This window comes from Carassius auratus, chromosome 31 (genome assembly GCF_003368295.1).
Source record: "Carassius auratus strain Wakin chromosome 31, ASM336829v1, whole genome shotgun sequence".
Taxonomy (NCBI): Eukaryota; Metazoa; Chordata; class Actinopteri; order Cypriniformes; family Cyprinidae; genus Carassius; species Carassius auratus.
Window position 1 is genome coordinate 10,890,622 of NC_039273.1, and position 27,509 is coordinate 10,918,130.

Below are 27,509 nucleotides of genomic sequence, written 5' to 3' on the forward strand. Positions count from 1 at the left end.
AATAATTGGCTGTCCTAACATTGTACTAAAGCTAAAACAGTTATTAAGTATGCATTAAGTTGACAGTGTATCTTAGAGCAATGTTAGATTATATACCCGAAGAGAATCATTTTATTGCACTTTTCACAATAAATACTGTTCCAAAGCAGTTTTACAGTTTGTAGTGCCTTACAGCCCCATAGTGAACAAACTGAAGGCAACACACTTAATGAGAAACTCTCTCGAAAGATACAGTAGAAATTCAAACTCTCTTATGAACATTGCATGGACAGAGAAATAATAAATGTCTTTTAATAGAATACAATAATAATCTCATGATTATTTTCTTTTTAAAAAATGTGAATGAAATGTGACAAAAATATTAAATATAAAAAATATGAACATTATTGTGAATGTTTGTTTGTTTTTTTATTTATTTACTGTGTAACGCTTTATTTTAAGGTGTCATTGTTAAACGTTACTTATACTTAATGTTAAAACAACAATTAGTTATGCATAATTACATGCAAGTAACCCTAAGCCAAACCCTAACATTATAGCAAGTACAAGTAGTTAATTAATATTACTCAGTATTTAAATGTATAATTGCGCAGTTCACATTGATCAGTTCTGTGTGGTGGTTTGTGCAGACTTTAGTAGGGTCAGTGCACTTAAACACTGGCTGGTTGAAACGGCTAAAGTAAATTAGCAGTACGTTTATAGGGCTGGATTCAGACATCAAAGCTGGAATAGATAATGAGGCCATTAGTCTTGCTAACTCAAATCACTCAAAAGACAAGTCTTTTTCACGTACACATGCTGATGCATAGGCACATATTCTGACTGGACTGCTCTCACAGAATAGTTCTAATTGTAGCAAATGTTTGAAATGGAAATTGATTCCGAGCTATTTATGCACCATTTGAGATGCAGTGACTCTTACACCGCAGAGACCCTGTCAAACTTCTGCATTCATGTTCTGTCAGAAATTCAGCATTATGGTTATATTTACAGTACCATTATATAACCCAGGAAACATTTACACCTAAATGACATGCATTTTATATGCATATCCTCCATTAGGTGAACCCCATTATCAGCATTCGCTCTGACAGTAAAATCCAAAATAAATAAATGAATAAATGACCTCCAGGGATTTTTTTCCCTCCCAGCATAAGATTCAATGTACCATAATTAATGTATTAATGGTATAATTTGATTTCAGAATAACCCCTTTTGGAGGCTGTAATGGCAAAGAGCATTTATGAAACAGCTGTTGAGCTTTTAACAAACTCTGGCCTCACACGCTTTTTAATTGTTGCTGTTCCATCCCTTTCAGCTGTGTTAAAAGGATCTTTCCTCTAAATATCTCCTGCACATTAAATCAAGACCTCCTGCCCCCCAAACACACTACTAAAAATATATGATATGAAAAATGGCTCAAAATGTGATAATCATTTTTCCTCACAGGTTGCATAAATATTCAGACAGAATATTTAATCATGTATGCAAGTATCCATCAGCCTTTGGGGGCATCTGTACAACTGCTAGGATGACTTACAGTATAAAGCCAAAGAAATCCTTGGAAGTTTGCGAACCATGAGGTGTGATTATGTGTCTCTCCTCACAATCAATTCCTGTGGCTCGTGCTGCCAGCTTCTACTGTGCCAGAACTTCATAATCCTTGTCGAAGTATCTCAAAGCTGACTTTGACCTCCATCCAAACCACAGTGGAATCGGCGGCACTCCATCACTGAATACTGAATAATTCTGGCATTAATTTAAGGGCTGAGTCTATGAATTGTGGTGCTGCTGTAAGGCTCTGTGGAACCTCGTCAGAACTGTTTAGAAATAAATCCCAGTGGAGTTGCATTAAGAGTGCTAATTAAGGCCAGGATTTATCATAATGGGTTTTATATTAAATATCAATAAATATTAATAGTTACACAGGTATTTATGGTTCAGAAGTGACTGCTATAGTAGCTACACCTTATTGATACGTTATTTTTTATCCCCCACAGGAGTACCAGATTGATATCATTTTTGCGCAAACCTGGACGGACAGCCGGCTCAGATATAACAGCACTAAGAAAATTTTGACTTTGAACAGTAATATGGTTGGACTCATTTGGCTACCAGACACGATCTTCAGAAATTCCAAGAGTGCAGATTCACATTGGATTACTACACCAAATCAGCTCCTGAGAATATGGAACGATGGGAAAATACTTTACACTTTGAGGTAAGTCATTTTTTTAAATAAATGTTTTTTTGTTTTGTTTTTTTACTCACAAAACTAACCACTAAAGTAGAAACATTTCAAAATATCTTTTAGCAACATTGTTTGTGGGAATTTTTTTTTTATAAATATCAGTTGCTTTCTAATTATGGCAGTTGAGCACATGGAATGTGCACAATTATTTTCTGAGACATGTGAAATAAAAAGTCACGAAGCAATTCCTTGACTCTGAGAAATGAAACTGTTAATGTAAGCTGCTACATCGATTTCAGTGTCTTTGCTGAAAATGTTTTATTCACTACTGTTCATCATTTCAAGATAAAAAGTCAAAATAGCTCAGTTTTGTTGCTGAACACAAATTACTGTCAGTCTTGTCGATTCAAATAAGAATCACACTGACAAGACCACCAGAAGACAACAAGTAGCTTTTCAAGACCCACACGCTTTTAACAAGGTCATAACAACACTGTATGAAAGGTACAAGAGAAAAATTGTTTTCAAAACCGAATTAAAAAGACAGACGGTGGGTCAGTGGTCTTATTTCAAGTTTCTTGCACTTTCTTGCAGCAGAGGGTAAAATACTTGGGTAATTCTGTGTAATACTTAAGTATTGTTTTGTCAATTTTGTTTAATCTGTAACATAGAAGCAGAATACATTAGATTATTTATAAAATATATAATTAAATATATAAATAAATATATACATATAAAAATGTATATAAAATTTAATTTTAATGTGTCTTGAAAATTATACTTTGTGTGTCTTACGGAAACTGTAAGGAGTAAAAATTACATACTAAGTATTAACGTATATATACGTATATATACGTATTAAGCATATTTCACCTATGTATGTCTAAAAAGGCCTTTCTAGGTTAGACCATTCAGATGCCTTCAGCTGATTAGCAGAGAACGGAATTTTGACTTGTTGCTTAGATTATAAAGAAATATATATATATATATACAATTTTTTAAGTAATGCACTTGCAATCGAGACCCAACAGACAAGATAGCTGGAGGGAAATGTCAAGATATTTGTGGTTGTTCTCTCTAAAATTTGTCAAGTGATTAAACATAGCAACAAACAATTTTAAGTGTAAAATGACAAAAAATAAAAAGACATTGAATTTTAATGTAATATGTTTAGCTGGATGCTAACAAGCATGTTAACACATACAGCATGCAACAAAGAGTCTGTGATATGATTTCATCAGTCTATAATTAACCACTTTCTCTTTCGCACATACATTTTTTACTAAATAGTTTGGCTTTTGAGTAAAATTTGGAAACCACATCCTTTTTGTACAGTTTCTCTGTACTTTTCATGACCCTTTTTGTATGTTCCAAAACTTCTGTTCCTAATTACGATTTCCAGTGCCTTTAATCAGGTAACCAGACTGAGCAGATGTCTCTTTGACATTTTAGGCACTTCTATTTCAGATTAGGTCATCTATTTCAAAGTCCTTGATGACATATCAAGAGCCATGATTAATTTAGGTCCACTGTCACAAATCTGCGCCATTTTCCAGAAGTAAAATGCCAAAAAAAGTCAGCAGCCCCTGCCAAAGGCAAAACGCATTCTCTGAGACAGCAAAACATAGTGGTCAGTTCTGATAAGTTATGTTTATAATATTTGTTGTGTCTGGGATGTCAGTGGTTTGATTGTAACATTGAAGACCTTGGAAAAGTGACCAAAGATCAGCAAATTCACCTGTCCTCTGAGTTAGAGCTTCAGTGCGAGGCAGCCTTTCTGGTCTGGTGTGACTCCAGCCTCTGTGATGTTGAGATGAGATGACACTCATTCATATCCGACTATCCTAGTTTGGTTCAGTGCTTGGTATTTGTGACAGATATATTCAATAAGACTCTAGGCTTGGTTTGACCACAATTAGGCCAGGAAGCTGCAGAAACTGCCTGTGATGTCATGCATTATTTATAATTTCGCTGCAAATGGGGTTTATGGACAAACCTTTGGAAACCCTGCATGGGCAGCTGCAAAATCCTCTAGTTAATCTTTTATAGGGGCTAGGCATGGGCCGATTACCGGTTTCAAGGTATACCGCAATACTGAAAATTAGTTTCGAAACCACTAATATTTTCCATTATACCGTTTCTGTCACTCAGACTGAGCACAGTGCAGAGAGTAACACTGACCTCTCCTCCTCCTGTTGGTGCGAGCGAGTGGTCAGTCACGTGTCATGTGTGTGTAGGATGACTTAACTTAAGACCCGGGTACACTTCACATTCAGCGTTCCTTTCTGTCTCGCGCACAGCCGTGTCCGCAGAGCTTTCAAATGTATACTCAACCATAGATAAGTGGACAGATGAGATCGACACATGCGCAGTACCAAGGGGTTGCACGGCTGTCCGCTAGCCCTCTTGATGACGAAAATAACGTAATACAGACAGTGCGCGGATGCTGGAAATATACTTTGGCATTTACGCAATCGGCAACTGGCCGTTTTTTGCCTTATTGCAACTCTCTGTTCTGGACTTGCACAAACTGCGTTGCAATGCAATCATTTCCCAAAATGTAATTTCAGTGAAAATATGAAGCCTGTTAATGCCCCTTAACACAGGCCAGAGACACTAAAGATGGACGCAAAGAGAAAAGTACTGTAGCAGGGAGATTACTTACTGTTCATGATGTACAAACCATTGGAAGAAAATCCTCAATATTGGTTTGGGGGTTAATATGAATTTGTTTCTGAGGAAAGCTGACTGTCTTCTGAAAAGTTTGCACGGTATTATTTCACAAAGCTTGTCAGAACATTCTGTTTTTGCTTCAAATTGGTTTATTATTAAATCAAATGATGTGTATGATTATTAGTATATAACTAAATTATATGAAATTATATAAATTAAGTATATGAATTATATAACTAAAATTAAATAACTGTAATTACAGGTTTAGGTTAAATAAAGATGTCAGTTTTTATTTGTATCTTTTTAGAAAAAAAAATGAAATGCAAAAAGAACTGGGGATTGTGGAAGTACTTTTGACAATCCTTCATTATGTTTGTTTGTTTGTTTATTTATTTATTTTCTGTAATAATTTATTCTTATATTTAACAAATTGTTATACTTATATTTAACAATTATAGATCCTATTTATGTCTTGCTTTTATTTCAATTTATTATTTAATTACAGATTATTTCATTGTAGATTTTATTTTTTATATATGTTAACTATATGAATCTATTATAATACTTAACAAATTGTTATACTTAATGTATATAGATCCTATTTATTTTTATGGTCTTTTAAATAATTTAACAACCCTCCCATTGTGTTGAAAATTGTGTTAATGTGTTAATAATGCTTTATCCTTTATTTTTGTATTTATTTTTTAATAGAGCACCACAGAGAGACAATGTGCTTACACCACTGCAGACATTAGTAATGAGAGCAGTAATGTGAATTACAGTATATGCCTCTGGCAGTTCTCATTATAAATACATATGTATGACCATGGCAGACTGGGGTGCACTTGAGAAAGCATTGTTGCTTATTGCAAACTAACACTGTTGAGAATGTAAGCAAATTTAACACATTTTCTTCAGCAGTGAAGTATTATCCTGTTGTTGGTGCTGACCACACCAACAGAGCACAAAGCTGCTAGTTAACAACATAAGGTAACAGAATTCATAAAATCTGGCTTTCTTATTTAAATTGCACTGTTAAGCTATCAATTCCAACTCTGAATTAAAGAGAAAATATGAAAAATATGGACTTGTCACATGGAACTAGTCTACTGTTGTCTTTTCATAAGTCTGAAACTACTGCTGCAGTTTTCCAAATATAGTCAGATGAGTGGGTGTCCTGCCCACTGAAGCCGACTGTGCCCTAGTTATTCAAATCGGGACATCCACACACACACACACACACACACACACACACACACACTGCTACATTGCTTGTCATGTCCTTTTCAAGTTGTCCCATCAGAAAAGCTCACCCCATTGAGAACAACAGCAAGATCAAGACCTTGTCTGCTTATGTAGTGTCATGATTTAAAGGCCAAGTTTGCAAATAAATATACTGAAAGTTGGCATTAACTTGGCAAAGAACAGTGAAGCGATTTCTCATGAGTAAGAGTTACATTCTACTGAATAACAAGTCTGATATTCAGTAGAAAAACATGATTGCTAATAAAACTCACGTTTGCTTAGCAAAATACAATAAAAAGTGTTACATAGTGAAATTATTTCAATTTACAATAACTCTTTTACATTTTAATATATTTAAAATGTAATTTATTCCTGTGATGAATTTAAAAATGTCAGATCCTAAACTTTTGGTAGTGTGTTTCAGATTAAATTCACCAAGTTTTTTTCCTCTTTCCCAGTTTCCTCTTTCTCTGTTTAAGAAAATATCAGCACTCTTGGAACACCGCTTGTCCAATCAAATTATAGAAACAAATCTAATCATTGTATAAAACGGTTTCATGAATGTTTTTGCGTTTTATTATGTCATTAGTATTTGACTTAGGCCTAAACATTTTAATAAACGCTTTTTATATAGCTTTCTATACCTGTGCTAAATATACACAATGCTAATGAAGGCTGAGTTAAAACAACAACAACAACAACTGCATACGAAGAGAGAACAAGTGGTGAAGTATTTTGGGAAAACAGCTACTTTGTTAATGCATCTCAGGCAGAGATGGCCTATTCAGGTATCTCTCAGCTGCCTGAAGACCAGAGCGGCTATTTGGACCAGAGGAAATTTCACAGGCCAGTGGAGAGACTACATCATGCCATCTCCAGCACTCCGTGAAATATTTCCTTGGCAACAGGAGAAACAGCACTGATGCTGAGGGGCATTCTGCGGATAAAGCCAATCTGGAACAAAGGCTAACTAAATGCTCCCATATGGAGCTCATGATCGATATTCAGTGACACAGCAGACATACAGCAGTGGTGTTTCGGAGGAGTGTGAAGGGAAAAGGGTAGTGCAGACTATGAAATGTCACTCTCTATTTTAATTGCAGCCATCGGAGCTTTGAAGTAAACAATGCTGGAATGTGTGAGTGCTGTAAGCCTTCTAAACTGCAACACGCAGAGCTTGGTGGCATGGATTCAGATCTGTGCTCAGAAATGAGAAATTTGATTTGCCATACCTCTCCATAATACATAATATGTGGTGCTGGGACATTTGTTTACCAATATGCCATAATTTACCATGATGGCTTCTTTGTTGTATATTTGGAAAGGCTAAGGTTGCTACAGTAAGCCAATTATCTTCTGTCAATATAGCAAGGGATTGTATTTAAACAGCCAGCACCGCTGTGTATCTACTTGTCAATTCATTTGAAATGCTCTAGAACCAATAACAGCAGTTGAAATTTAAGCAGTTATAATCTACTTGATGTTATTTATCATATTACTGTTTACAGATTTCAGAATGAGGGTCAGGCAAACAAAAAAAAAATGTCTCAACCTATGAAACAGTAATTAATGAGCTGGAGAGGGTAAAATATAATGTACTGTATATGTTATCATTTTGTATGTGTATGTGCAGTACTGTAATATTTGAAATCAGTCATATTTTCTCATGGGACGACAGAACTTTTGAAAGCAGTCACCTTATTTGTAAATTCATGTAATTATTGAAGGAACTGAAGGAAATTATCTCATGTCAATTCTGATTGGCTCACACTAGCAGATTCAATAGCAGGATCACAAAGTATCACCTTACATGTACATGAAATTACTTTAAAACTAGATATTATTCATTCATATTCATATATTCACAAACATATCAATACTAGTGCATATTAGTATGTAAAGTGTCCATATTAGTACCTTCTGAAAGGATAGCCTTTTTGTACCTTTTTTGAGAGCCATCAAAAATACTTTTTTTACAACTTCCTTTATACAAAAGCACATTTATTACTTCTAGCACCATAGAATGAAATATTATAATTCATACAGAATTTATTAATTGAAATTTGCATTATATACAGGTGCATCTAAAAAAAATTGAATATCATTGAAAAGTTCTTGATTTTTTGTAATTCAATTAAAAAAAAAAGCAAACTTTCTTATATTCTAGATTCATTGCACACAAACTGAAATATTCCAAGAGTTTTTTTTTTTGTAGTCTGATGCTTATGACTTACAGCTTAGGAAAATAAAAAATGTATTATCTCAAAAAAATATATTTTCTCAAAGATCAATAAAAAACAACAACAACAAAAAACAGGTTCAGGTCAGGTAAGTTGGCTGGCCAATCAAGCACAGTAATATCATGGTCATCAAACCACTTGGAAGTGTTTTTAGCACTGTGGGCAGGTGCTAAAGTCCTGCTGCAAAATGAAATCAGCATCTCCATAAAACCTGTCAGCAGATTGAAGGATAAAGTGTTCCAAAATCTCCTGGTAGATGGTCTGGTCTTCCTCTAGACTCCAGACCCTGATTTCCAAATGAAATGTTAAATTCACTTCTGAGCAGTCCGGTTCTTTTTCTCCTTACCCCAGTTGAAATGCTTATGATGTTTCTTCTGGTTCAGGAGTGGCTTGGTTCTAGGAATGTGACAGCTGTAGCCCTTTTCCTGAAGACGTCTGTGTGTGGTGACTCTTGATGCGCTGACTCCGGCTTCAGTCCACTCCTCTTGAATTGGCCTTTCCAAGGCTGTGGTCTTCCCTGTTGCTTGTGCACCTTTTCCTACCACACTTTTTCCTCCCAGTCAATTTTCCATAAATATATTTTGATACAGCATTCTTTGAACAGCCAGCCCTTACAGCAATGACCTTCTGTGGCTTACCCTCCTTGTGGAGGGTGTTGATAATAGTCTTTGGGATAACTGTCAAGTCAGTAGTCTTTCCCATAATTGTGGTTGCATGTTCTAAACCAGCCCAAGAGGTACCCAGTGTTTATACTCAAAATTAATCAAACTAATCAAGATCAAAATTTAATATTCACATTTTTTGAGGTACTGAACTTTTAATTTTGCTAAGCTGTAAGTCGTTACCATCAGAACTGAAACAAAAAAAAACTATTTCTGTTTGTGTGCAATGAATCTAGAATATAAGAAAGTTTGCTTGTTTTTTTTTTTTTTTTCAATTAAATTACAAAAAATAAAGACCGTTCCATGATATAACTTTTTTTTAGATGCACCTGTTTAGAGAGAAAGAGAGAGAGAGAGAGACCAAAAAGTGCAGTTACCGTATCCGGCTACAGGGACTAACTTGGGTATTCTAAGTATAACCCAACTACTACTTGTAACAATGACTCAGATGTCATGAGAGGGAAGAATAATATTTCTGCGTCATATTAACAGTGTCATCCTTATTCATGCTTTATGGCTAATAAGCATGCAGTCCTCGCATCTGTGGTTCATTATATTCTTCCTGTGGGAGATAATAATTAAAACTTTAAATCCTACACTAATGTATGAAACAGACGTTCCACACGCCAGTGGTTTCACCTGAGCGTCACTCACTGGGCTGTCACAAAGAACCGAAAAAAAAAGAATTAAACCTTATTCAGAGCAGACATCTGTCAAACAAGCTTCATCTAACTGCCAGTTTCTCATCCCGAAAATGAAAAGTCAAATAAGCAGAGTACTTATTATTTGTCATGTCTCGGGAGGACAACAGCTGATCATAAAATATCATGAATCAAAATGTAATCATCTAGCATAAGTAGCAAAAATAGCAAAAATAAAATAGTATTTAGATATTTCACTTAAAGCAAATGCCATGGCTGTGTCTTATATTGAGCGATTTTCCTATCTGCATTATATTGTACTGAGACTTCTTTTTTATCGTAACCAAGTGTTGCTTTTCTGTTCATAGATTGACCATAAATGCAGAGTGCCAGCTTCAACTGCATAACTTTCCTATGGATGAACACTCTTGTCCTCTAATCTTCTCCAGCTGTGAGTATCGCTTATCTTTAAGCTCCACATTTTCAAACCTGTATATTTCAATTTCCTTTAAAGGCCCTTTTTCTTCTTTGGTTGTCTTTTGATTTGTTGTACAAGACAACCTTAACCATTCAAGAACAGCGGTATCAACATGCATTATGAAAGCTTCATTTAAAGTATATCAGTATGGTGTTGCATAAACAACAATCTTTTTGAATGGTCAAAGCATTTCTAGCTTGGTCGACGTTCATGCTGTAAATGTTCAGTTTAGAGGAACAGTATAGCCTAGAATGTCTTTGAAATGTTCACATATCTAAGGGAACAAGTGGGAAATGTTCTGAAAATCCAATATAGCCATTGAGTTCAATGGATGCTTTTTATTATACCACATTTCTCTCATAACAACAAAACCGATACTTTTATCTTCCTATTTTCCAATAATAGCTTTTTTTACCAGAAAAGCAATTCAAACTATATTTGACAATATTTCACATGTGAAAGCGTTTCCATTGGAGTCATGGTAGCAAAAATGTATTTTAATTTTTTAAATATATGGTCTTCAGAGGAAAAATTTATAATAATATATGATATTTAGCCTGTACAATTGGATTTGCAAGTGCACTGTTCTGACGGCAGACATGTCATTGCTGTAGAGAATATGTCAGCTAATTAGGATGTCATGCTTTAAGATGAAATATCTAGTTTTTGCTCTATCCTTTTTTATACAGGTGTTTCTCAATAAATTTGAATGTCGTGGAAAAGTTAATTTTTTTCATTAATTCAACTCAAATTGTAAAACTTGTGTATTAAATAAATTCAATGCACACAGACTGAAAGGTTTGACCGCAAAGGTAAACCTTCAAAATGGTCTCTCAGTTTGGTTCACTAGGCTACACAATCATGGGGAATACTGCTGATCTGACAGTTGTCCAGAAGACAATCGTTGACACCCTTCACAAGGAGGGTAAGCCACAAACATTCATTGCCAAAGAAGCTGGCTGATCACAGATTGCTGTATCCAAGCATATTAACAGAAAGTTGCGTGAAAGGATAAAGTGTGGAAGAAAAAGATGCACAACCAACCGAGAGAACCGCAGCCTTATGAGGATTGTTAAGCAAAATGGATTCAAAAATGTGAGTGAATTTCACAAGGAATGGACTGAGGCTGGGCTCAAGGCATCAAGAGCCACCACACACAGACGTGTTAAGGAATTTGATGAACTACAGACAACATCAGAGGTGTCTTACCTGGGCTAAGGAGAAGAAGACGTGGACTGTTGCCCAGTGGTCCAAAGTCCTCTCTTCAGATGAGAGCAAGTTTTGTATTTAATTTGGAAACCAAGGCCCTAGAGTCTGGAGGAACGGTGGAGAAGCTAATAGCCCCAGTTGCTTGAAGTCTAGTGTTAAGTTTTCACAGTCTGTGATGATTTGGGCTTTAATGTCATCTGCTGGTGTTGGTCCATTGTGTTTTTTAAAACCAAAGTCACTGCACCCGTTTACCAAGAAATTTTGGAGCAATTCATGCTTTCTTCTGTTGACAAGCTTTTTGAAGATGCTGATTTCATTTTCCAGCAGGATTTGACACCTGCCCACCCTGCCAAAAGCACCAAAAGTTGGTTAAATGACCGTGGTGTCGTGTCGGTGTGCTTGACTGGCAAAGCAAACTCACCAGACCGGAACCCCATAGATTATGGGGTATTGTCAAGAGAAACGTTTGAAAAAAAGACAAAAAAACAAAGATGAGATGAACACCACTGTCAAAGAAACCTAGGTTTCCATACCACCTCAGCAGTGCCACAAACTGATCACCTCCATGCCTCACAGTAATTAAAGCAATTGAGTACATGTACAGTAAATGAACATATTTTCCAGAAGGCCAACAATTCACTAAAAATGTTTTTTTTTTTTTTTTTTTTTTTTTTTTTTTGGTCTTATGAAGTATTCTAATTTGTTGAGATCAGGAATTGGTTGGTTTTTGTTTTGCATAAGGGTGAGTTATTAATGACATAATTTTAATTTTTGGGTGAACTAACCCTTTAAACTACTTTGGTCTATGTGCATTGAATTTATTTAATACACAAGTTTCACAATTTGAGTTGAATTACTGAAATAAATGAACTTTTCCACGACATTCTAATTTATTGAGAAGCACCTGTATATAAAGTAGGCCATGGATTTCATTGTATATATACACCAAAGGCACAGACAGGCATGTAATCACTCTGCTTATCCGATGGGCTCTTGAAAGCTGGCTTCATTAGCAGGGTATCATGAATGACATTACTTAAGGGTGATGGGTAATAGGTGATGCATCTGTGGAGTTAAGAGTCCAGGCAAAGATAGACGTAGGTAAATTGGAAAAGTTTGTGTCCTAGTGTAATGCACTTTCTCAATTCTGTTTCTCACCTTGCCTCTGCTTCTACACCCTAATATACATATCAGAGCTCTCTGCTCTTCTCAAAAGGTCTTTTGTCATACTCATGTGTGGAGTCATACCCATAATGTCATTCACCTATCTACAGAAAGCTATGTTTATACGTCATGCCCATTTTCATTAGTAATTTGATTACATTTTATGTGGCAAGAACTTACTATAGGTGTTCTTCTAAGAATCTATGTTTTATTGAGAGAGAGAGAGAGAGAGAGAGCTGTTATAATAAATGTGTATGGTTGTTTACTCAGTAGTTGCATTATAGAAAATATAGTGAGTTCAAATTCAGAGTGTCATGTTAACTAATGTGCAGATAATTATTGATAGTCACTTTTGTACTCCATGGCACAAAAACATGTGTGTGTGTTTAATTATAGCTGTTTTTTTTTTGTTGTTGTTGTTGTTGTTTTTTTAAAGTTTAGATTTTGTATCATGTCTGAAAGCTTGGCCCAGTCTCTACTGAGACCTCTAAAAATATTTTGGGTTGCTATTTCATTGCAACAGAGACTTTTGATCTTAGGCTTGGTTTATTTCTTTTGGAAAAAATAGTTTGTGACATTGTTGACATCTCTTCCTGCCCAGAAGGTACTAAACCAGGTTCCAGGGGTTGTTGGTTTTTCTGTGTTAAATATATAAAGATAATAGCAGATACAGTAGTATGACTTCATCTAGTTCTGCAACAGCACTCTTTACGTGTCTCACTTGAAGTGAATAATTTTAATAATGGTTATTGCTATGCTAATTATAATTCTAAATGGCATATATTATAATTTAAGTTCAAAGAAACACGTTTCTGATTTGGTCAGTGAGGGAGTACTTGATCCCTACTGATGGGGCTGTAGGGAATACAAAAATGATTGGGAAACTGCTCTAGATGGGGGGAAAAAATCTGAAAATCTGGAGACATAAGCAAAAGTCTACATTGCACAATAATTGACTCTGTTGGCCCAATCATTCGTTAATTCATAATGCTTGCTATTGCTACAATCCTTTCATTTTCAGTGTTTTTTTTTTTTTGTTTTTGTTTTTTTTGTTTTTTTACACTGTAAACATTTACTTTATTTCTTAATTAGTAAATTGATTATCGTGCATGTCAGAAGGTCTCTGTCTTTGAGTTACTAATTGTATAAATTCTTGAACTTGGTGTGCAGGTTTGTTCTAGTTTTGATTTGTTTAGATTTGATGCACTCAATTATTTCTACTCCATTTTTAGAGCAGAACAAATTATTTTTTTCTTTTGACTGATTATAGCATTTGTTCCCTTTCAGTCAGTCACTCTCAACGTCACATCAGTGACCGACAAATTGGGATATAGCTTCGATAGACCAATCTACTTCGAGTGTAAACTAAACGAGCCAATGCACATTGGAATGCAATCACAATGTGAGTATAATAAGGCAGCAGGTTCAATGCATACCAGCTTTTTTAGGGAACTGTATCCTCCTGTTTTCTCGTCTCAAATGCGTAGTAGAACAGAGAGGCCCTGGTTAGTGTCAGCTTGCTAAAACTGCTCCAGAGTGTCCATACTGTAGACCCTATTGAGATTCTCCATCACTTTCATCTGGCGTCATGATGAATCCATGAGAACAGTGGAAAGCTGGGTCCCATATTGAGACCTAAGCTGTACTCATATGTGTATAGTCCCAATATTGCTTTAGAGCCTATGTTTCCCTGACAGACTTCTGCATTCCAAGAGGGTTACAATCAATCCAATTTCCTCATATACATCTAAACGGATGCTATATGTGTGTTTGCTTCCGATAAAACTCCTTTGGGAAGGATGGGGCTTCCGCAGCGTCCCAGTTCCCAGTTGAACAGGTACATTTTCCCAGTGTTATCCAATCTCACTCAGTGAGGTAGTGCTTTGACAATGGTAAGTGGAACTACTTGTTCCGAGCCCCTGCTTACACCAAATAGGGGCTCAGGCGGCTCACACAGGGCACTGGAAGGGGCAGCACCCATGGCGCTTCGGTAGGGATCCCTATTTGTCAGTCACTGACATGACATCGAGAGTTACCGACTGAAAGGGAACGTCTTGGTTACATAAGGTTAACCCTCGTTCCCTGAAGGAGGGAATGGAGTCGTCTCCATTTAGTTTTACACTCGAAGTAGATTGGTCTATCCAATCGATTTCCCAATTCATCGCCCGATGTGACGGGAACGAGGGTTACCATACGTAAACAAGACGTTTTTACTGGAAAAATTTTATTTTCTTCCTTAGTATTTTTATTAATTAATTTACTTTTTGTGGGGTTTTTTTTTTTTTTTTTTTGCTTTCCAGTACAAATATTATTAAATCAATAGACATTATACTTTAGAAGCAATATGACATATGATATTGTCGTTTTGCTTCAAACAAGAAAAAAATAATATCAATGTCAAATGTCAAAAATAACATCAATGCTTCTCAAGTAATTTATCTTGATTTATGAAAGTTTAGATATTTGTACAAGAAAGCAAGACAAGTAAGAAAGTCATTTTATGCAGTGTTCTGTAACGTGCAGATATATGGGATTATTTTAGTTTATTCTTTATACAAGATACATGTAAAACAGGATATTGTGTATATGTATTGTCACGGTTTTACGCTGCCTGAAGGAATACGGAGTCGAGGATAAACGGAATAAGGCTTTTAATATATCCAACACAGGGGATATCCAACATGGAGCACAGAGGTAGACACACGTAAGTAGCAAATGGTCACAAGTGAGAAGACCCGACCAAACAGAACTGAAGGACAAGGCTTATGTACAACAGATAATTGGGGAAACACAGGTGGATGGAATCATTAAATTAACAGGGACATGGAACACATGAGGAAGATAATAGACACCTGGGAACTAATCAAACTAAACACGGAAGACAGAAACTGGGTCACGGGCAAAAACAAGCTAAATGAGTCCAGGTGTGTGACAGTACTCCCCCCTCCCGGTAGGTGCGTCCTCGCACCGTAGAAACAACAGAGGGAGGCATGGGTGGGAACCTGGGAGGAGGTTCCGGTGGAGGACGGACTCCCAGGAGGGGGCCAGCAGACAGGGACCACAGAAGGAGGAGCCAAGGAGGAGACGACGGAGGAAGGAGCCAGGGAGGAGACAGGAGCAGGAGGAGCCAGATGGTCCACCAGAGACCAGCCAGGACGGAGATCCAAGGTGGGGTCGACGGCGGGAGGAGCCATGGTGAAGGAAGGGTCGACGACACCAGGGGGCCGACAGGCGGAGACTGCACCGGTGGGTGAGGAGCCCAAGATGGAGCAGCACAGCCGCAGAGCCAGGGTGACGTCGAGGATCCGGAGGGCCTAGGTGGAGCTGAAGGCTCAGGCGACCAAGGCAGAGGCGGGGTCCTGGCAGACCGCTGTGGAGCCGGAGTGACCGAGGATGGAGGTGGAACTGGAGGGAAGGAGGAGCCTGACAGAGCCGGAGGGATGGAGTGACGAGGTGGAACCAGAGGAGAGGAGTCCCGAGGTGGCGGATGGTCGACGACTGACCAAGGTGGAGCCGGAGGGACGAGGGAGCCCGGTGGAGCAGGTGGGATGACAGGCCACGGTGGAGACGAGGGAGCTAAGAGCCAAGGCGGAGCCGCTGGGTCGAAGGACCGAGGAGGAGTCCAGGGCTCGGAGGCTGGAGGCGGAGACAGGGCCTTAACACGCCAAGGCGGAGCTGGAGACTGGCAGTCCAGCGGCGAACCACCGCGCCCCGATGGCGCGGACTGAGGGTGAGCTGCGGGACTGGCTGGCACCAGCAGGGATGACGAGGAACTGGCTGGTCTAGGAGGAGGAGAGAGGAGAAGGATGGGAGGAAGGACAGGAGGATCAGGACTGGACGGAACCAGCGAAAGAGGAGTAGAGGGACCAGCAGGTTTGGGAGGAGGCGGGAGAGGGAGGCTGGGAGGGAATACAGGAAATACAGAAGATTCAGAGCTGGGCGGAACCAGCGGAGACACAGAAAATTCAGAGCTGGGCGGAACCAGCGGAGACACAGAAGATTCAGAGCTGGGCGGAACCAGCGGAGACACAGAAGATTCAGAGCTGGGCGGAACCAGCGGAGACACAGAAGATTCAGAGCTGGGCGGAACCAGCGGAGACACAGAAGATTCAGAGCTGGGCGGAACCAGCGGAGACACAGAAGATTCAGAGCTGGGCGGAACCAGCGGAGACACAGAAGATTCAGAGCTGGGCGGAACCAGCGGAGACACAGAAGATTCAGAGCTGGGCGGAACCAGCGGAGAAACAGAAAACTCAGGGCTGGGCGGAACCAGCGGAGAAACAGAAGATTCAGAGCTAGGCGGAGCCAGCGGAGATACAGAAAACTCAGGGCTGGGCGTAACCAGCGGAGAAACAGAAAACTCAGGGCTGGGCGTAACCAGCGGAGAAACAGAAAACTCAGGGCTGGGCGTAACCAGCGGAGAAACAGAAAACTCAGGGCTGGGCGTAACCAGCGGAGAAACAGAAAACTCAGGGCTGGGCGGAACCAGCGGAAATGGAGCAGAGGAAATGACTGGAGGAGGTAGGAGTGGGAGACTGAGAGGGTATACAGGGGAATCAGGGCTGGACGGAACCAGCGGGGAAACAGGAAAATTAGGGATTACCTCCATAGACCAGTCCATCAGATCCAGAACTTGCTCCATATGATCTTCAGAGACTGCATACAGCTCACCCTCAGTCGCAGGAGTGTGGGCAGGGCTTTCCTCCACGCCCTCGATCTCCACGAGGACTCCCACGATGCACGGTGTTGCCGGCTCACACACCTGGTCAGTCGCGCTCTCGAGATCCTGTTCCCTGTCAATGGATTGCTCGGGCTCTGCGGCTGCGGTGGGCTCTGGCTCCGTGTGGCGTGATGGTGGCTGGCTGGTCTCTGGGTCGGGAGTGGGGCTGGCGAGGTCCTCTATGGGGCAGATGGTGAGAGATGAGCCATTTCTCGCCAGAGTCCACTCCACGAATGCGGCGAAATCCTCTCGAGGACCATCTTCGGACGACAACGCTCTGCATTTGGAGTTCAGGCTGGTGTTGTAGAAGGTGCAGAGCGCGCCGTCCGGGTAGCTGGTGGCATTAGCTAATAGGAAAAACTGTCTGGTATGGTCCTCGAGAGAACGTCCTTCCTGCTTCAGCAGGAGGATGAGGAATTCGGGACGATAGAGGGGATCCATAGACACTAAGAAAAGAAAAGACTGTGAAAAAACAAAAGCAAAACGGAGGGAAGAACACGCAGTTTTCTATTTTCTTCTTTAGGTCGGGTCTTCTGTCACGGTTTTACGCTGCCTGAAGGAATACGGAGTCGAGGATAAACGGAATAAGGCTTTTAATATATCCAACACAGGGGATATCCAACATGGAGCACAGAGGTAGACACACGTAAGTAGCAAATGGTCACAAGTGAGAAGACCCGACCAAACAGAACTGAAGGACAAGGCTTATGTACAACAGATAATTGGGGAAACACAGGTGGATGGAATCATTAAATTAACAGGGACATGGAACACATGAGGAAGATAATAGACACCTGGGAACTAATCAAACTAAACACGGAAGACAGAAACTGGGTCACGGGCAAAAACAAGCTAAATGAGTCCAGGTGTGTGACATGTATAGTATGTGAGGACAAATTTGTACACAAAAGTGAACTAAAAAACCTACTCATTTAGGCATTAGTTGACTTACTGTTCAAAAACTCAATATTTTCAGGATGCTTTTAGGATGCTACAGCAAAATCTTAATTTCAAATGGAGCTCATTCAATACAAAGTCAAATGTTACTCAGTAGTTTGAAGATATTATCATTATTATTATTATTACGCACTGCCTTGTAAGGCAACTCCAGATTGCTGTGGGAATTGCTTCAGTGAAGGTGTGAATTTTGATCACTGAGGGAATCACCTGCCTCGCGCTGTGAATCACAATTGCTCTGTGAGTTTGAACTGGAGCGAACCAACCGATGCAGAGATGTCAGGGCGGCATTGTAAGTAGCTCATAAGAGATGTTGTAGATTCCCCACCCTCCCCCGCTGTGCAGGGATATAACTTGACATAGATGACTTCCTTTATGCCATGCAAGCCATCTGTCTTCTCTGTCCTGCCTCTGTACACTGTTTGGCACTAGTACCTAGGATGCAGGTGCACAGCAGAAGTTGTGGTCCTCTAGTGTTGGACAATGTGCTTAAACAAATTGTTTAAGTTTTCTGATGTATGATATCAGACAGCAATTAATTCACTGAGCACGATTGGGTCAGCATAAAAATCATAAAACGGGTCAAATATTTATATAAATAGCAATGTTGTTGCATAGGATGCATAGGATCATGACATGTAACAGTCATTAATTACTACTGCTAACACTTTCTCATTATGTAACACTTTTACATAGGGATGTTTTGTAGTAGGATGTGATGTTACTACTAGAACTGCCAGGATGTAGATCAGGTTTTATATAATAAGGTAATTCAGTTGAGGATTCTTGACAATGTATGTGAACATGGTTTCTTTCTTTCTTTATTTTAAGGGTAGAATTTTTATTCTCTTTATCTAGTGTCCAAACCTTCTCCGTAGGGTCTCTAAAACACAGTAAAGGTCCAAATGTTTCACTGTTGAGGAAAAAAAAAAGAGCAATAATAAGCAATCCCTCAAGCTTCTGGACAACCACAGTCCTTTTCTTCACCTCTAAGCTACTTTCTTCCATTTCCCTGTTGCATTCGCCATTTGTTTTTGAAAACCAGAGCTGGGCCTTTAAATTCATTTAAATGCATTTTAAATTCAACTGATATGCAAATGAAGGTTAATGCCCATCAGGCAGGACCTTGCCGACCTTCTCATGTTAGCAGCCACAAAGGAACGAACGTACTCGGAATGAAATGTCTGCCCCTGTATCAGTCATAAAGAAAATGGTCCCCCATCTGCACCTGAGAGGAGCAAATTGCCAGAAAGTTTCTTTTAATATTTCACACATCACTGCCCAGCACAGCAGCTTGTCCTCTAAAGCATATTTAACAGACTCAAACATACAGTGCTATAGTCCCTGTGTGCATAAACAAACAGGCAAATGAAACACTTCCCAACCAGTGTGTGTGTGTGTGTGTGTGTGTGTGTGTGTGTGTGTGTGTGTGTGTGTGTGTGATCTACCCTGCAGGGAATGAGGAGCTTTCAGGTGTTTAGCGGATTGACACCAGGCATCAGGTTTGTCTGTTTTGATCCGGTTGAAACAAGCTGATGAGAGCAGTGGGCACCTTTCTACCTGTGTTTATCAAAGATGTCACCTGCCTCAAGGCTACAAGCTTTAACTGTATCTCTAACTTTAAAGTGGCATTTATATTTAATTGATTTATGAAAACTTTGGCTTTTAATTCATTGAATAGCGAAGTGAGGCCAGAAAGTACTTGAGACAGAGAAAAGATATCCCGAAATGATGGAGAACTGATTTTAAACAGGATGACTTTAAAATATGACTTTTTAAAATTATATTTCACCCAAAAACTGAAATTCTGTCTTCATTCACCTTTGTGCTGTGTCAAACCTGTATAACTGACTTTCTTCTGCAGAATACCAAAAAAATGTTAGGGTCCAAACAGCTTTAATTGTATATGCAAAAAACACTAATACATTGTCTGTTTAAATATCTTCTTTGGTGTTCCACAGAATAAATAATTTCATACAGTTTTGGGACAACATGCGGCTAAGTAAATTATTTAAAAATGATAATTTTGGGGTAAACTATCCCACTAGTCACACTTAATTTTTGAATGTGCTAGTTACACAATTATATTAATTTTATTGTGGTGATAACAAAATGGCATTTACAAAAAGTGCCAATGTGTGGAGACCTAGGTCTCTGCAGAGCAAAAGTGGGCATTTATGACTTTGTAAGTGTTTTTAAACCGCTGGGTGTTTCTAAATCATGCAATCAAAATGATCTCCCTTACCTAACCCCACCCCTAAACCTTCATTACTGTGACTTCAGCCAATCAGGTATCATGGTCTAAAAACACCCTGATCTGGTATCTCCCATTACTTTCCTGCAGAGAGCTATACTTGAATGTGTGTGATTTACATTGTATTGGAAAAATAAACTGAATGCAGGAATGTAGAATTCAAATATTTACACACTTTCCATACTATAATGAACACTATAAAGGCAAATTATTCAGATAAAGCAAAACCTGGTTGTGTCTATGCAACATGTATCAAATCCATCAAGCAGTGTGACGTAAATTTGGAGACCCAATGAAAAGTTATTGGTCATGAAACTCTGTGCAGTCTGTAATGAAGATAGATGAAGTGTTCATACTCATTTAAAAAGTTGAAATTTGCTGTGTGTGCTTGCAGTTCCTGCAAAAACCATCTTTTGTGGCCCTAACCGATGGGAGCTGCTTTTCCTGCCGCACAGAATTGCCTTAGTGCCATTAACTCATCAAATTGCTTTGACTCCCCTTCATGGATTTGCTTGGAGGGGAAGATTTTACCATTTCCATCAAAACCTTTTTACTCAGCATAGAGGCAGTTTTGAACGCTCTCATGCTCTGATGGCACTTCTGCTCAGACATGCATGAACATTTATTGGTCATTTTCAAAGGATGGTCAAAAACAGATCTAGACAGATGTTGGGGCTATTTACTGAGAAGCTTCCTGAGAATAATTTCCTCACATTAATGTTCGCAATAATGTGTGCGACTGAAGAGAGATTTGGAAATTAGGAAGTGACTAAGTGAAACGCAAAAATGCAATTCACAAGATATTTAAATCGAATCAAATCGAATCATTTCCAAATTCGCAATTGATTGGCAGCTTATTTAGCGGCTTTTGCTTCTACTGTGCAGTACATGAATCAAAGTAAACCTGTCTTTTTTGTGTCAGCATTAGAAAATTCTCTGCTTGTTCCCATTCTTCTATTAATTAGTTTTGTTCTTTCTCCACTCTATCATCTGCAACAGACTCGTGATTATATCTCTATATTTTCAGTGTTTAAAATGTTGTAATATGTTTTCAACTTCAAAACAACTTTTCTCACTCTGTTTAATGGTTTTATATGCAATTTACGGGATCAAATCACTGTCATAATCCTAACTTAAAAGTTCTGTGAAATTACAGAACCGGCCCATTATCTTGTTTTTTTTTTTTTTTTTTTTTTTTTTTCAGTTATAGCATCATCAAAGACTTGCAAACCAAAAAGGTGACCAAAAGTTTATGCAGCTGTAAGTTTTAAATGAAAATGGTATAAAATGTGGAATGTTTGACTAAAAATAAATGAACACTGTCCTGTTCCCAAGCTTTGATTAAAGAGGCAATCAGTAATATTGTGAGTTGAAAAAAGGGAGTATGTTATTTTTAAAATCGAACAAAACACTCAGACACAAATTACAGTGCTGATCTAGGTTGGAATCAGTTCATTATATAAAGTGGGAATTTTTAAATAATGATTGGGACTGCTGTGATTACCTTTTGATCACGTACCTCTTCTGTCTGCATCAGCTCTCTCTTTCAGCAGGCACTAAAAGAGCACATGCTGATCTCTTAATACATCCATGCTAAAGAATTTGGTGAGGATTAATCATTAAGTATTGCCAGGAAGTGAAAAAAATATCCTTAAGCAGGACAAACAAAATCATGTTAACACAAAATAGGTATGTTACAAACAACAAATGCTGGTGAAATTAATGTCCAACACTCAATTAAAGCACAACCCAATAGTCAGACTGATGAATATTGGTTTAAAGTTATACAGTATATAGTAAATCACTCAAAAAATGCCTTTTTAAATCTATATAATTAGTTTTTTCCCCCTGTAGTACACAGAATAAATCCAAACAACATTGGACCCAACTGACTTTTGAAAGTAAATGATTACTGTAGTGTTTTTCAATAAAATACTATTTCAGTTTTTCTGCTTCAAAATGTCATGTTTAATTAATTGTTACTTGTCGTTTCTTTATGCTTATTTGTGAAATTCACAATTTCTGAGTGAAAATAATTTCTACAACTTTATTTCCAGTGTAGCATGCTATTTGTAACTGCAGAAAAACCTAAATAATAAACTTTCAGAACTCAGAACTTTCCACAAAACTATTCTTTTTTTTTTTTTTTTTTTTTTTTTTTTTTTAAGCAATACCAGGTCGGGATATCCTGATTATGTAACTTACAGAAACATGAACAGTAAATGGCTTAGAAAATGGGATGGAACTTTTGAACTCTTAAAAAAATGATAAACCACCCCTGATATTTTAATCCCTAATCAAACTCATCTAATGAGGACCTTGGCACTAACTCAGTTATTATGCAATCCAGAGTCTGGCAGCAGACCTACATAGTCAGGGTTCACAAGTCTGGTGGGGCATGAAGGAAAGTGCTGTACCATTAACTGAAATCCCAGAGAGAAATCTGCAGTGCTTAAAGAGGTGTTGGATGTGAGGAAGTCTCCATGAGTTATTTAATTCATCCAAAGCAAATGGTGCAGTTCAGTGGTCTAGTACCAAAGAGGGATGGAAGCATTCAGTGTTTTATAGACATCAATTGGGTTGCAGTGCTTGGGTCCTGGCTGCCTTTTGGAGCCCTTGGGCAAATCATTGAATCTGTTTTTTCACCTCAGTTCGATATATCAGCTTTTCTGAGCAAAAACTACACAAATAATAGTGCTGACAGTCAATCGTGAGTATTAGATTTGAACAGGTAAGTGTTTTTTAATAGTGTGAATATAACCTTAATTGGATTTAATCTTGGATTTGGCCATTTGTAATGGAATGCAGTATTATGCCACATACTGTACCAACATGATTTTTCTGAGAAATTTTGGCATGAAGTCATTTTAATGTATTATATAATGCAGATAAACAATAGCAATAAATTCCACAGTCCAAAAAGGGTTAATAAATTTTTTAAAAAATTATACATAACCACATAAATAATAACACCCTTTACCAATGTACAGTAAAATGTTTACCATCTAAATAAGCAGATAAATAATAAATTTCTTGGGTTTCTCATTTCCCATAATTTTCTTCCTGTGCAATGCACTGTTAAACTCAAACTTTGATCAGTCTCATTATTCCAAACAAACAGTCTTTGTGTGAGTGTTATATTGCTTTTACATAATGAACGAATTAAATGAACAAGAATATTAACTTAAGACTCAATGTCAGTTATTTTGTCTGTTTGGATCTTTGTTCCTAACACAGCTGTAGCTTGTAGGCAGTGTTTTATTCCTAAATGGAATAAATGAGCCAGGACTCAAACTTTGGGACACTTGAAGCACATTAGTACTTCGGAATGTCGGAACGATGACCACAAAGCTAACAGTGCTGACACAAATCAGCATTTTTGAAAGAAACAGTTGAGTAAATGATTCAATGACTCACTCATAAATTGTGTTGGTAAATTTCGAACCACATACATACTACTCTTGCTATTTTTTACAATCTCTTAAATGGCATTAAGAGTCATAGAATGCTACTATGTGATTTAGAATTCTGAAAGTTACTTGAATTGTTTCTGCTTATTTGAAGGAATTAATCAAATTAATTATTTAATGAATCATTTATTAAGACACTTATCACTTGTCACAATACAATGTAACCAGCAGAAAGAGGCACTGAATTTACATAACATATATTATATTTGCAGCCAAGCTGATGTAAAGATTACCTCTTTTGCAGACAGGGAGTTTTTATGATTCATTTGCATCGGCTTAGTTCAGCGAAATGGCCTTTGGTTTTTGTAGAGGTTTGAACTGACTGTCTGAGTGGATTGTAACCAGTTGTCTATTGCCTCAAAGCTTTCAATCTTTCCCTTTTTGAATGTTTACTCTTTTTACTGTTTTTTTCTCTCCTTTGCCTCTGCATATTTTTATAACTCTACTCTTTTTGTGTCCTCCGCATGGCCCAGAGCTACACTGAAACCCATCTGAGACACCCATTTCTTAGCAGATCTAAAACAGACCCTAGTCATTCATCCCCATTTACCATCATATTCAGTTTCCTCTTTAGTACTTAATGCCAAATCTGACACACCAGCTCTGCACTGAAAACATTGTTTTACCCATGTCTCAGCTGGTCTGGATGTGACTTTGTGTCTGTGCATATTCATGCTAATGTTGTGTGCAAGCTGTCCTGATTATTGAGTGAGGAGGGGATGATTTTGCAATCTCCTTTAAAAATGTGTGACTAAAGAATTTACTCGCTCTGCTTTTGTCTGTGAAATATAAAGCTCCACTCTGCTAGATGATTCCCCACATCTCTGTATCAATGGTGCCACTCAAGCTTATTTTCATTGCTAAATTTCTCTTCTTCCCCCCACTTGCTCATCAAATTACAAAAGATTGAGCTCATACTGATTTTTTTTTCTTCCCAAATTCTATTTGGAGCTGCTTTTCATAAAGGCCAATGTTTAGTTGAAACTATTCATGTGTCAAATATCAACACAGTAAGTCATATAAGTCTGTTTTATGAGGTTATTCTCTTTTTAAATATGTATGGAATATTACAATATCAGTACATACTGTGATCATAACCCCAAAACCAAAAATATATTTTTACTTTACCTATGTAAAAACAATAATATTGTGAAATATTAACTATTTTCTGTTTTAATATATTTACAAATTACATGTAATTTATTCATGTGATGGCAATTTTTCAGAAGCTATTCCTTCAGCGTCACATGATCCTTCATAAATCATTTTAATATGTTGATTTGGTGCTCAAGAAAAAATTCTTATTATTGTCATTGTTGAAACAGTTTAATATTGTTGCTTTATACATATTTTTGGAAACTGTGATACACTTACATTCGAAAGTTTGGGTAAGATTGATTTATTTTATTTTTCTATTATTATTCTTACAATTTTATAGCACAACTGTTTTTATCATTGATTAAAAAATGTTTTTAAAAAAGTTTCCTGGTCACCAAATCATTAGAATGAGGATCACATGACACTGAAGACTGGAGTAATTATTGCTGAAAATTCAGTCTTGCCATAACAGGAATAAATTACATTTTAAAATATTTTACAATAGAAAACAATTTTCACAATTTTGTTTTCAGAGTATTATTAATCAGATAAATGCAGCCATGGTGTGAATACAAGACTTACCAAAAACATTTCTAAATCTTAATGCTTTCAAACATTTGGAAGAGAATATATCAATTTCAGTTGTTTCTTAAACTATCCATTATTTTGGGAAGAAGTAGTTTAGCACTATCAGTGTCCATTCAGGGTCCATATCCTGTCTGGTTTTAGCGAGTCTCATGAATGAATGAAAGCAAAGCAGCCAGCTCTGCACTGAGGGTATTAGTATTGTGCTCTTGTCCTGCACTAGTGTTAATTTCGTCACCTATTTTTAATTAGTCTTAGTCCTAGTCTTGTGCCAAATGTCCTTGTTAGTTTTAGTCATATTTAGTCATTCACATATCTTTTTTTGTTAGTCAACTTTTAGTCGACTAAAAGTCTCATCATTTTAGTCTAGTTTTAATCAAAAGAAAACTCAAGGTATCTTAGTCAAGTTTTAGTCGTCTAAAAGTCTTTTAATTTTAGTCTAGTTTTAGTCAAAAATTGTGGTCTCTTTTTTAACAACACATTATTATTGAGATTATTACTGATAAACATTTCAGTAAAAAAATGTTTCACATATCTCAAACATTGGTTAAATGTCATACCTTACCTGCCAAAATACACTTGTTGAATGATTTTTGTTGAATGCAAATGTTCAACGTGTTTGGTTTAGCATGTTGTCGTCGCTCGTCACCAGGGCCGTTGATGGCCAAATGGTTGCCCTAAGCAGAATTGTATTGTTGTGCCCCCTCCCCAAATTATTATAGAAAAAAAATAAACATAACCTACTATACGGGACAGAATATAACTTTAATAAAACATAAAAGTAAATAACTTAATTGTAATTAAATTGTATTTTTTTAAAAGTGACGAAAGTGACGAAAGACGAAAGTTACGTGACATTCAGCCAAGTATGGTGACCCATACTCAGAATTTGTGCTCTGCATTTAACCCATCCGAAGTGCACACACACAGAGCAGTGAACACACACACACACACTGTGAACACACACCCGGAGCAGTGGGCAGCCATTTATGCTGCGGCGCCCGGGGAGCAGTTGGGGGTTCAATGCCTTGCTCAAGAGCACCTAAGTCGTGGTATTGAAGGTGGAGAGAGAACTGTACATGCACTATCCCCACCCACAATTCCTGCCATCCTGAGACTCGAACTCACAAGTCACAACCTTTTGATTGCAAGTCCGACTCTCTAACCATTAGGCCACGACTTTAATCATTACAATTGTAGATATACAGTTGCCTATGGCTATGATTTTACTAATACAGTTGTCTGATTGATTTTATAGTGTCAAGCATTCAGAAATGACACAAAAGACTATTTAACTTAAATAAAACCAAGGATTAGTCTTTGTAAGGGTTGTGATGTCCATGTTTTTGTTGAAGAAATTATAGAGGCTAGCTTTTCTTTCACAAAAAGGTGGCTACACATTAAAAATAAAGTGGATATTTGAATTAATTGTTTGGTCAATATTAAACAAGGATTTGATCATCCTATAAGTGTCAAGACCGCAATTATCAGGCCTTTTAGCGCCCTTTGTAGGCATTTGTAATAATAGCCTATTTGATGTACCTAAATAGTTAATTTTGTATTACATTATGTATTTTAACAGTGTTATTCAATTATTATTAATTAACCAATCATTTTTGCCTCGTTGTTTTTTATAATGCATTTTATAGCATTTTAAAAGGTTTTTTGTTCACTTAGGTCTGTTTTTATTACCACAAAAATATTATCTGAATGCTTCGTAAATTATTATTTGAAGCGATTTGAAGTATCAAAGCCATGGTTAATTTGTAGGTACCGTTGCTACAATAACCATGTTTTGTTTTGTTTTTTCGTGGTAAAATAATGGTTAATTTTCGGAAGGGAACATGCAAACTCATTAAGGCAGATTTAGCGGTGATATTACTATCAACGACATATAAACTTAAAGGGGGGGGGGGTGAAAT

General features: G+C 37.5%; 1 protein-coding gene across 1 annotated transcript in view; it reads left to right on the forward strand.

The window, feature by feature from the left end:
* gabrg3 (gamma-aminobutyric acid type A receptor subunit gamma3) overlaps positions 1-27,509 on the forward strand; it is a 111,149-nt gene that overhangs the window by 65,369 nt on the left and 18,271 nt on the right. Inside the window, exons 4-5 of the mRNA XM_026213557.1 lie at positions 2,001-2,221; positions 10,021-10,103. Of these exons, the coding sequence (XP_026069342.1) occupies positions 2,001-2,221; positions 10,021-10,103 (304 nt within the window). The remainder of the gene's footprint in view (positions 1-2,000; positions 2,222-10,020; positions 10,104-27,509) is intronic.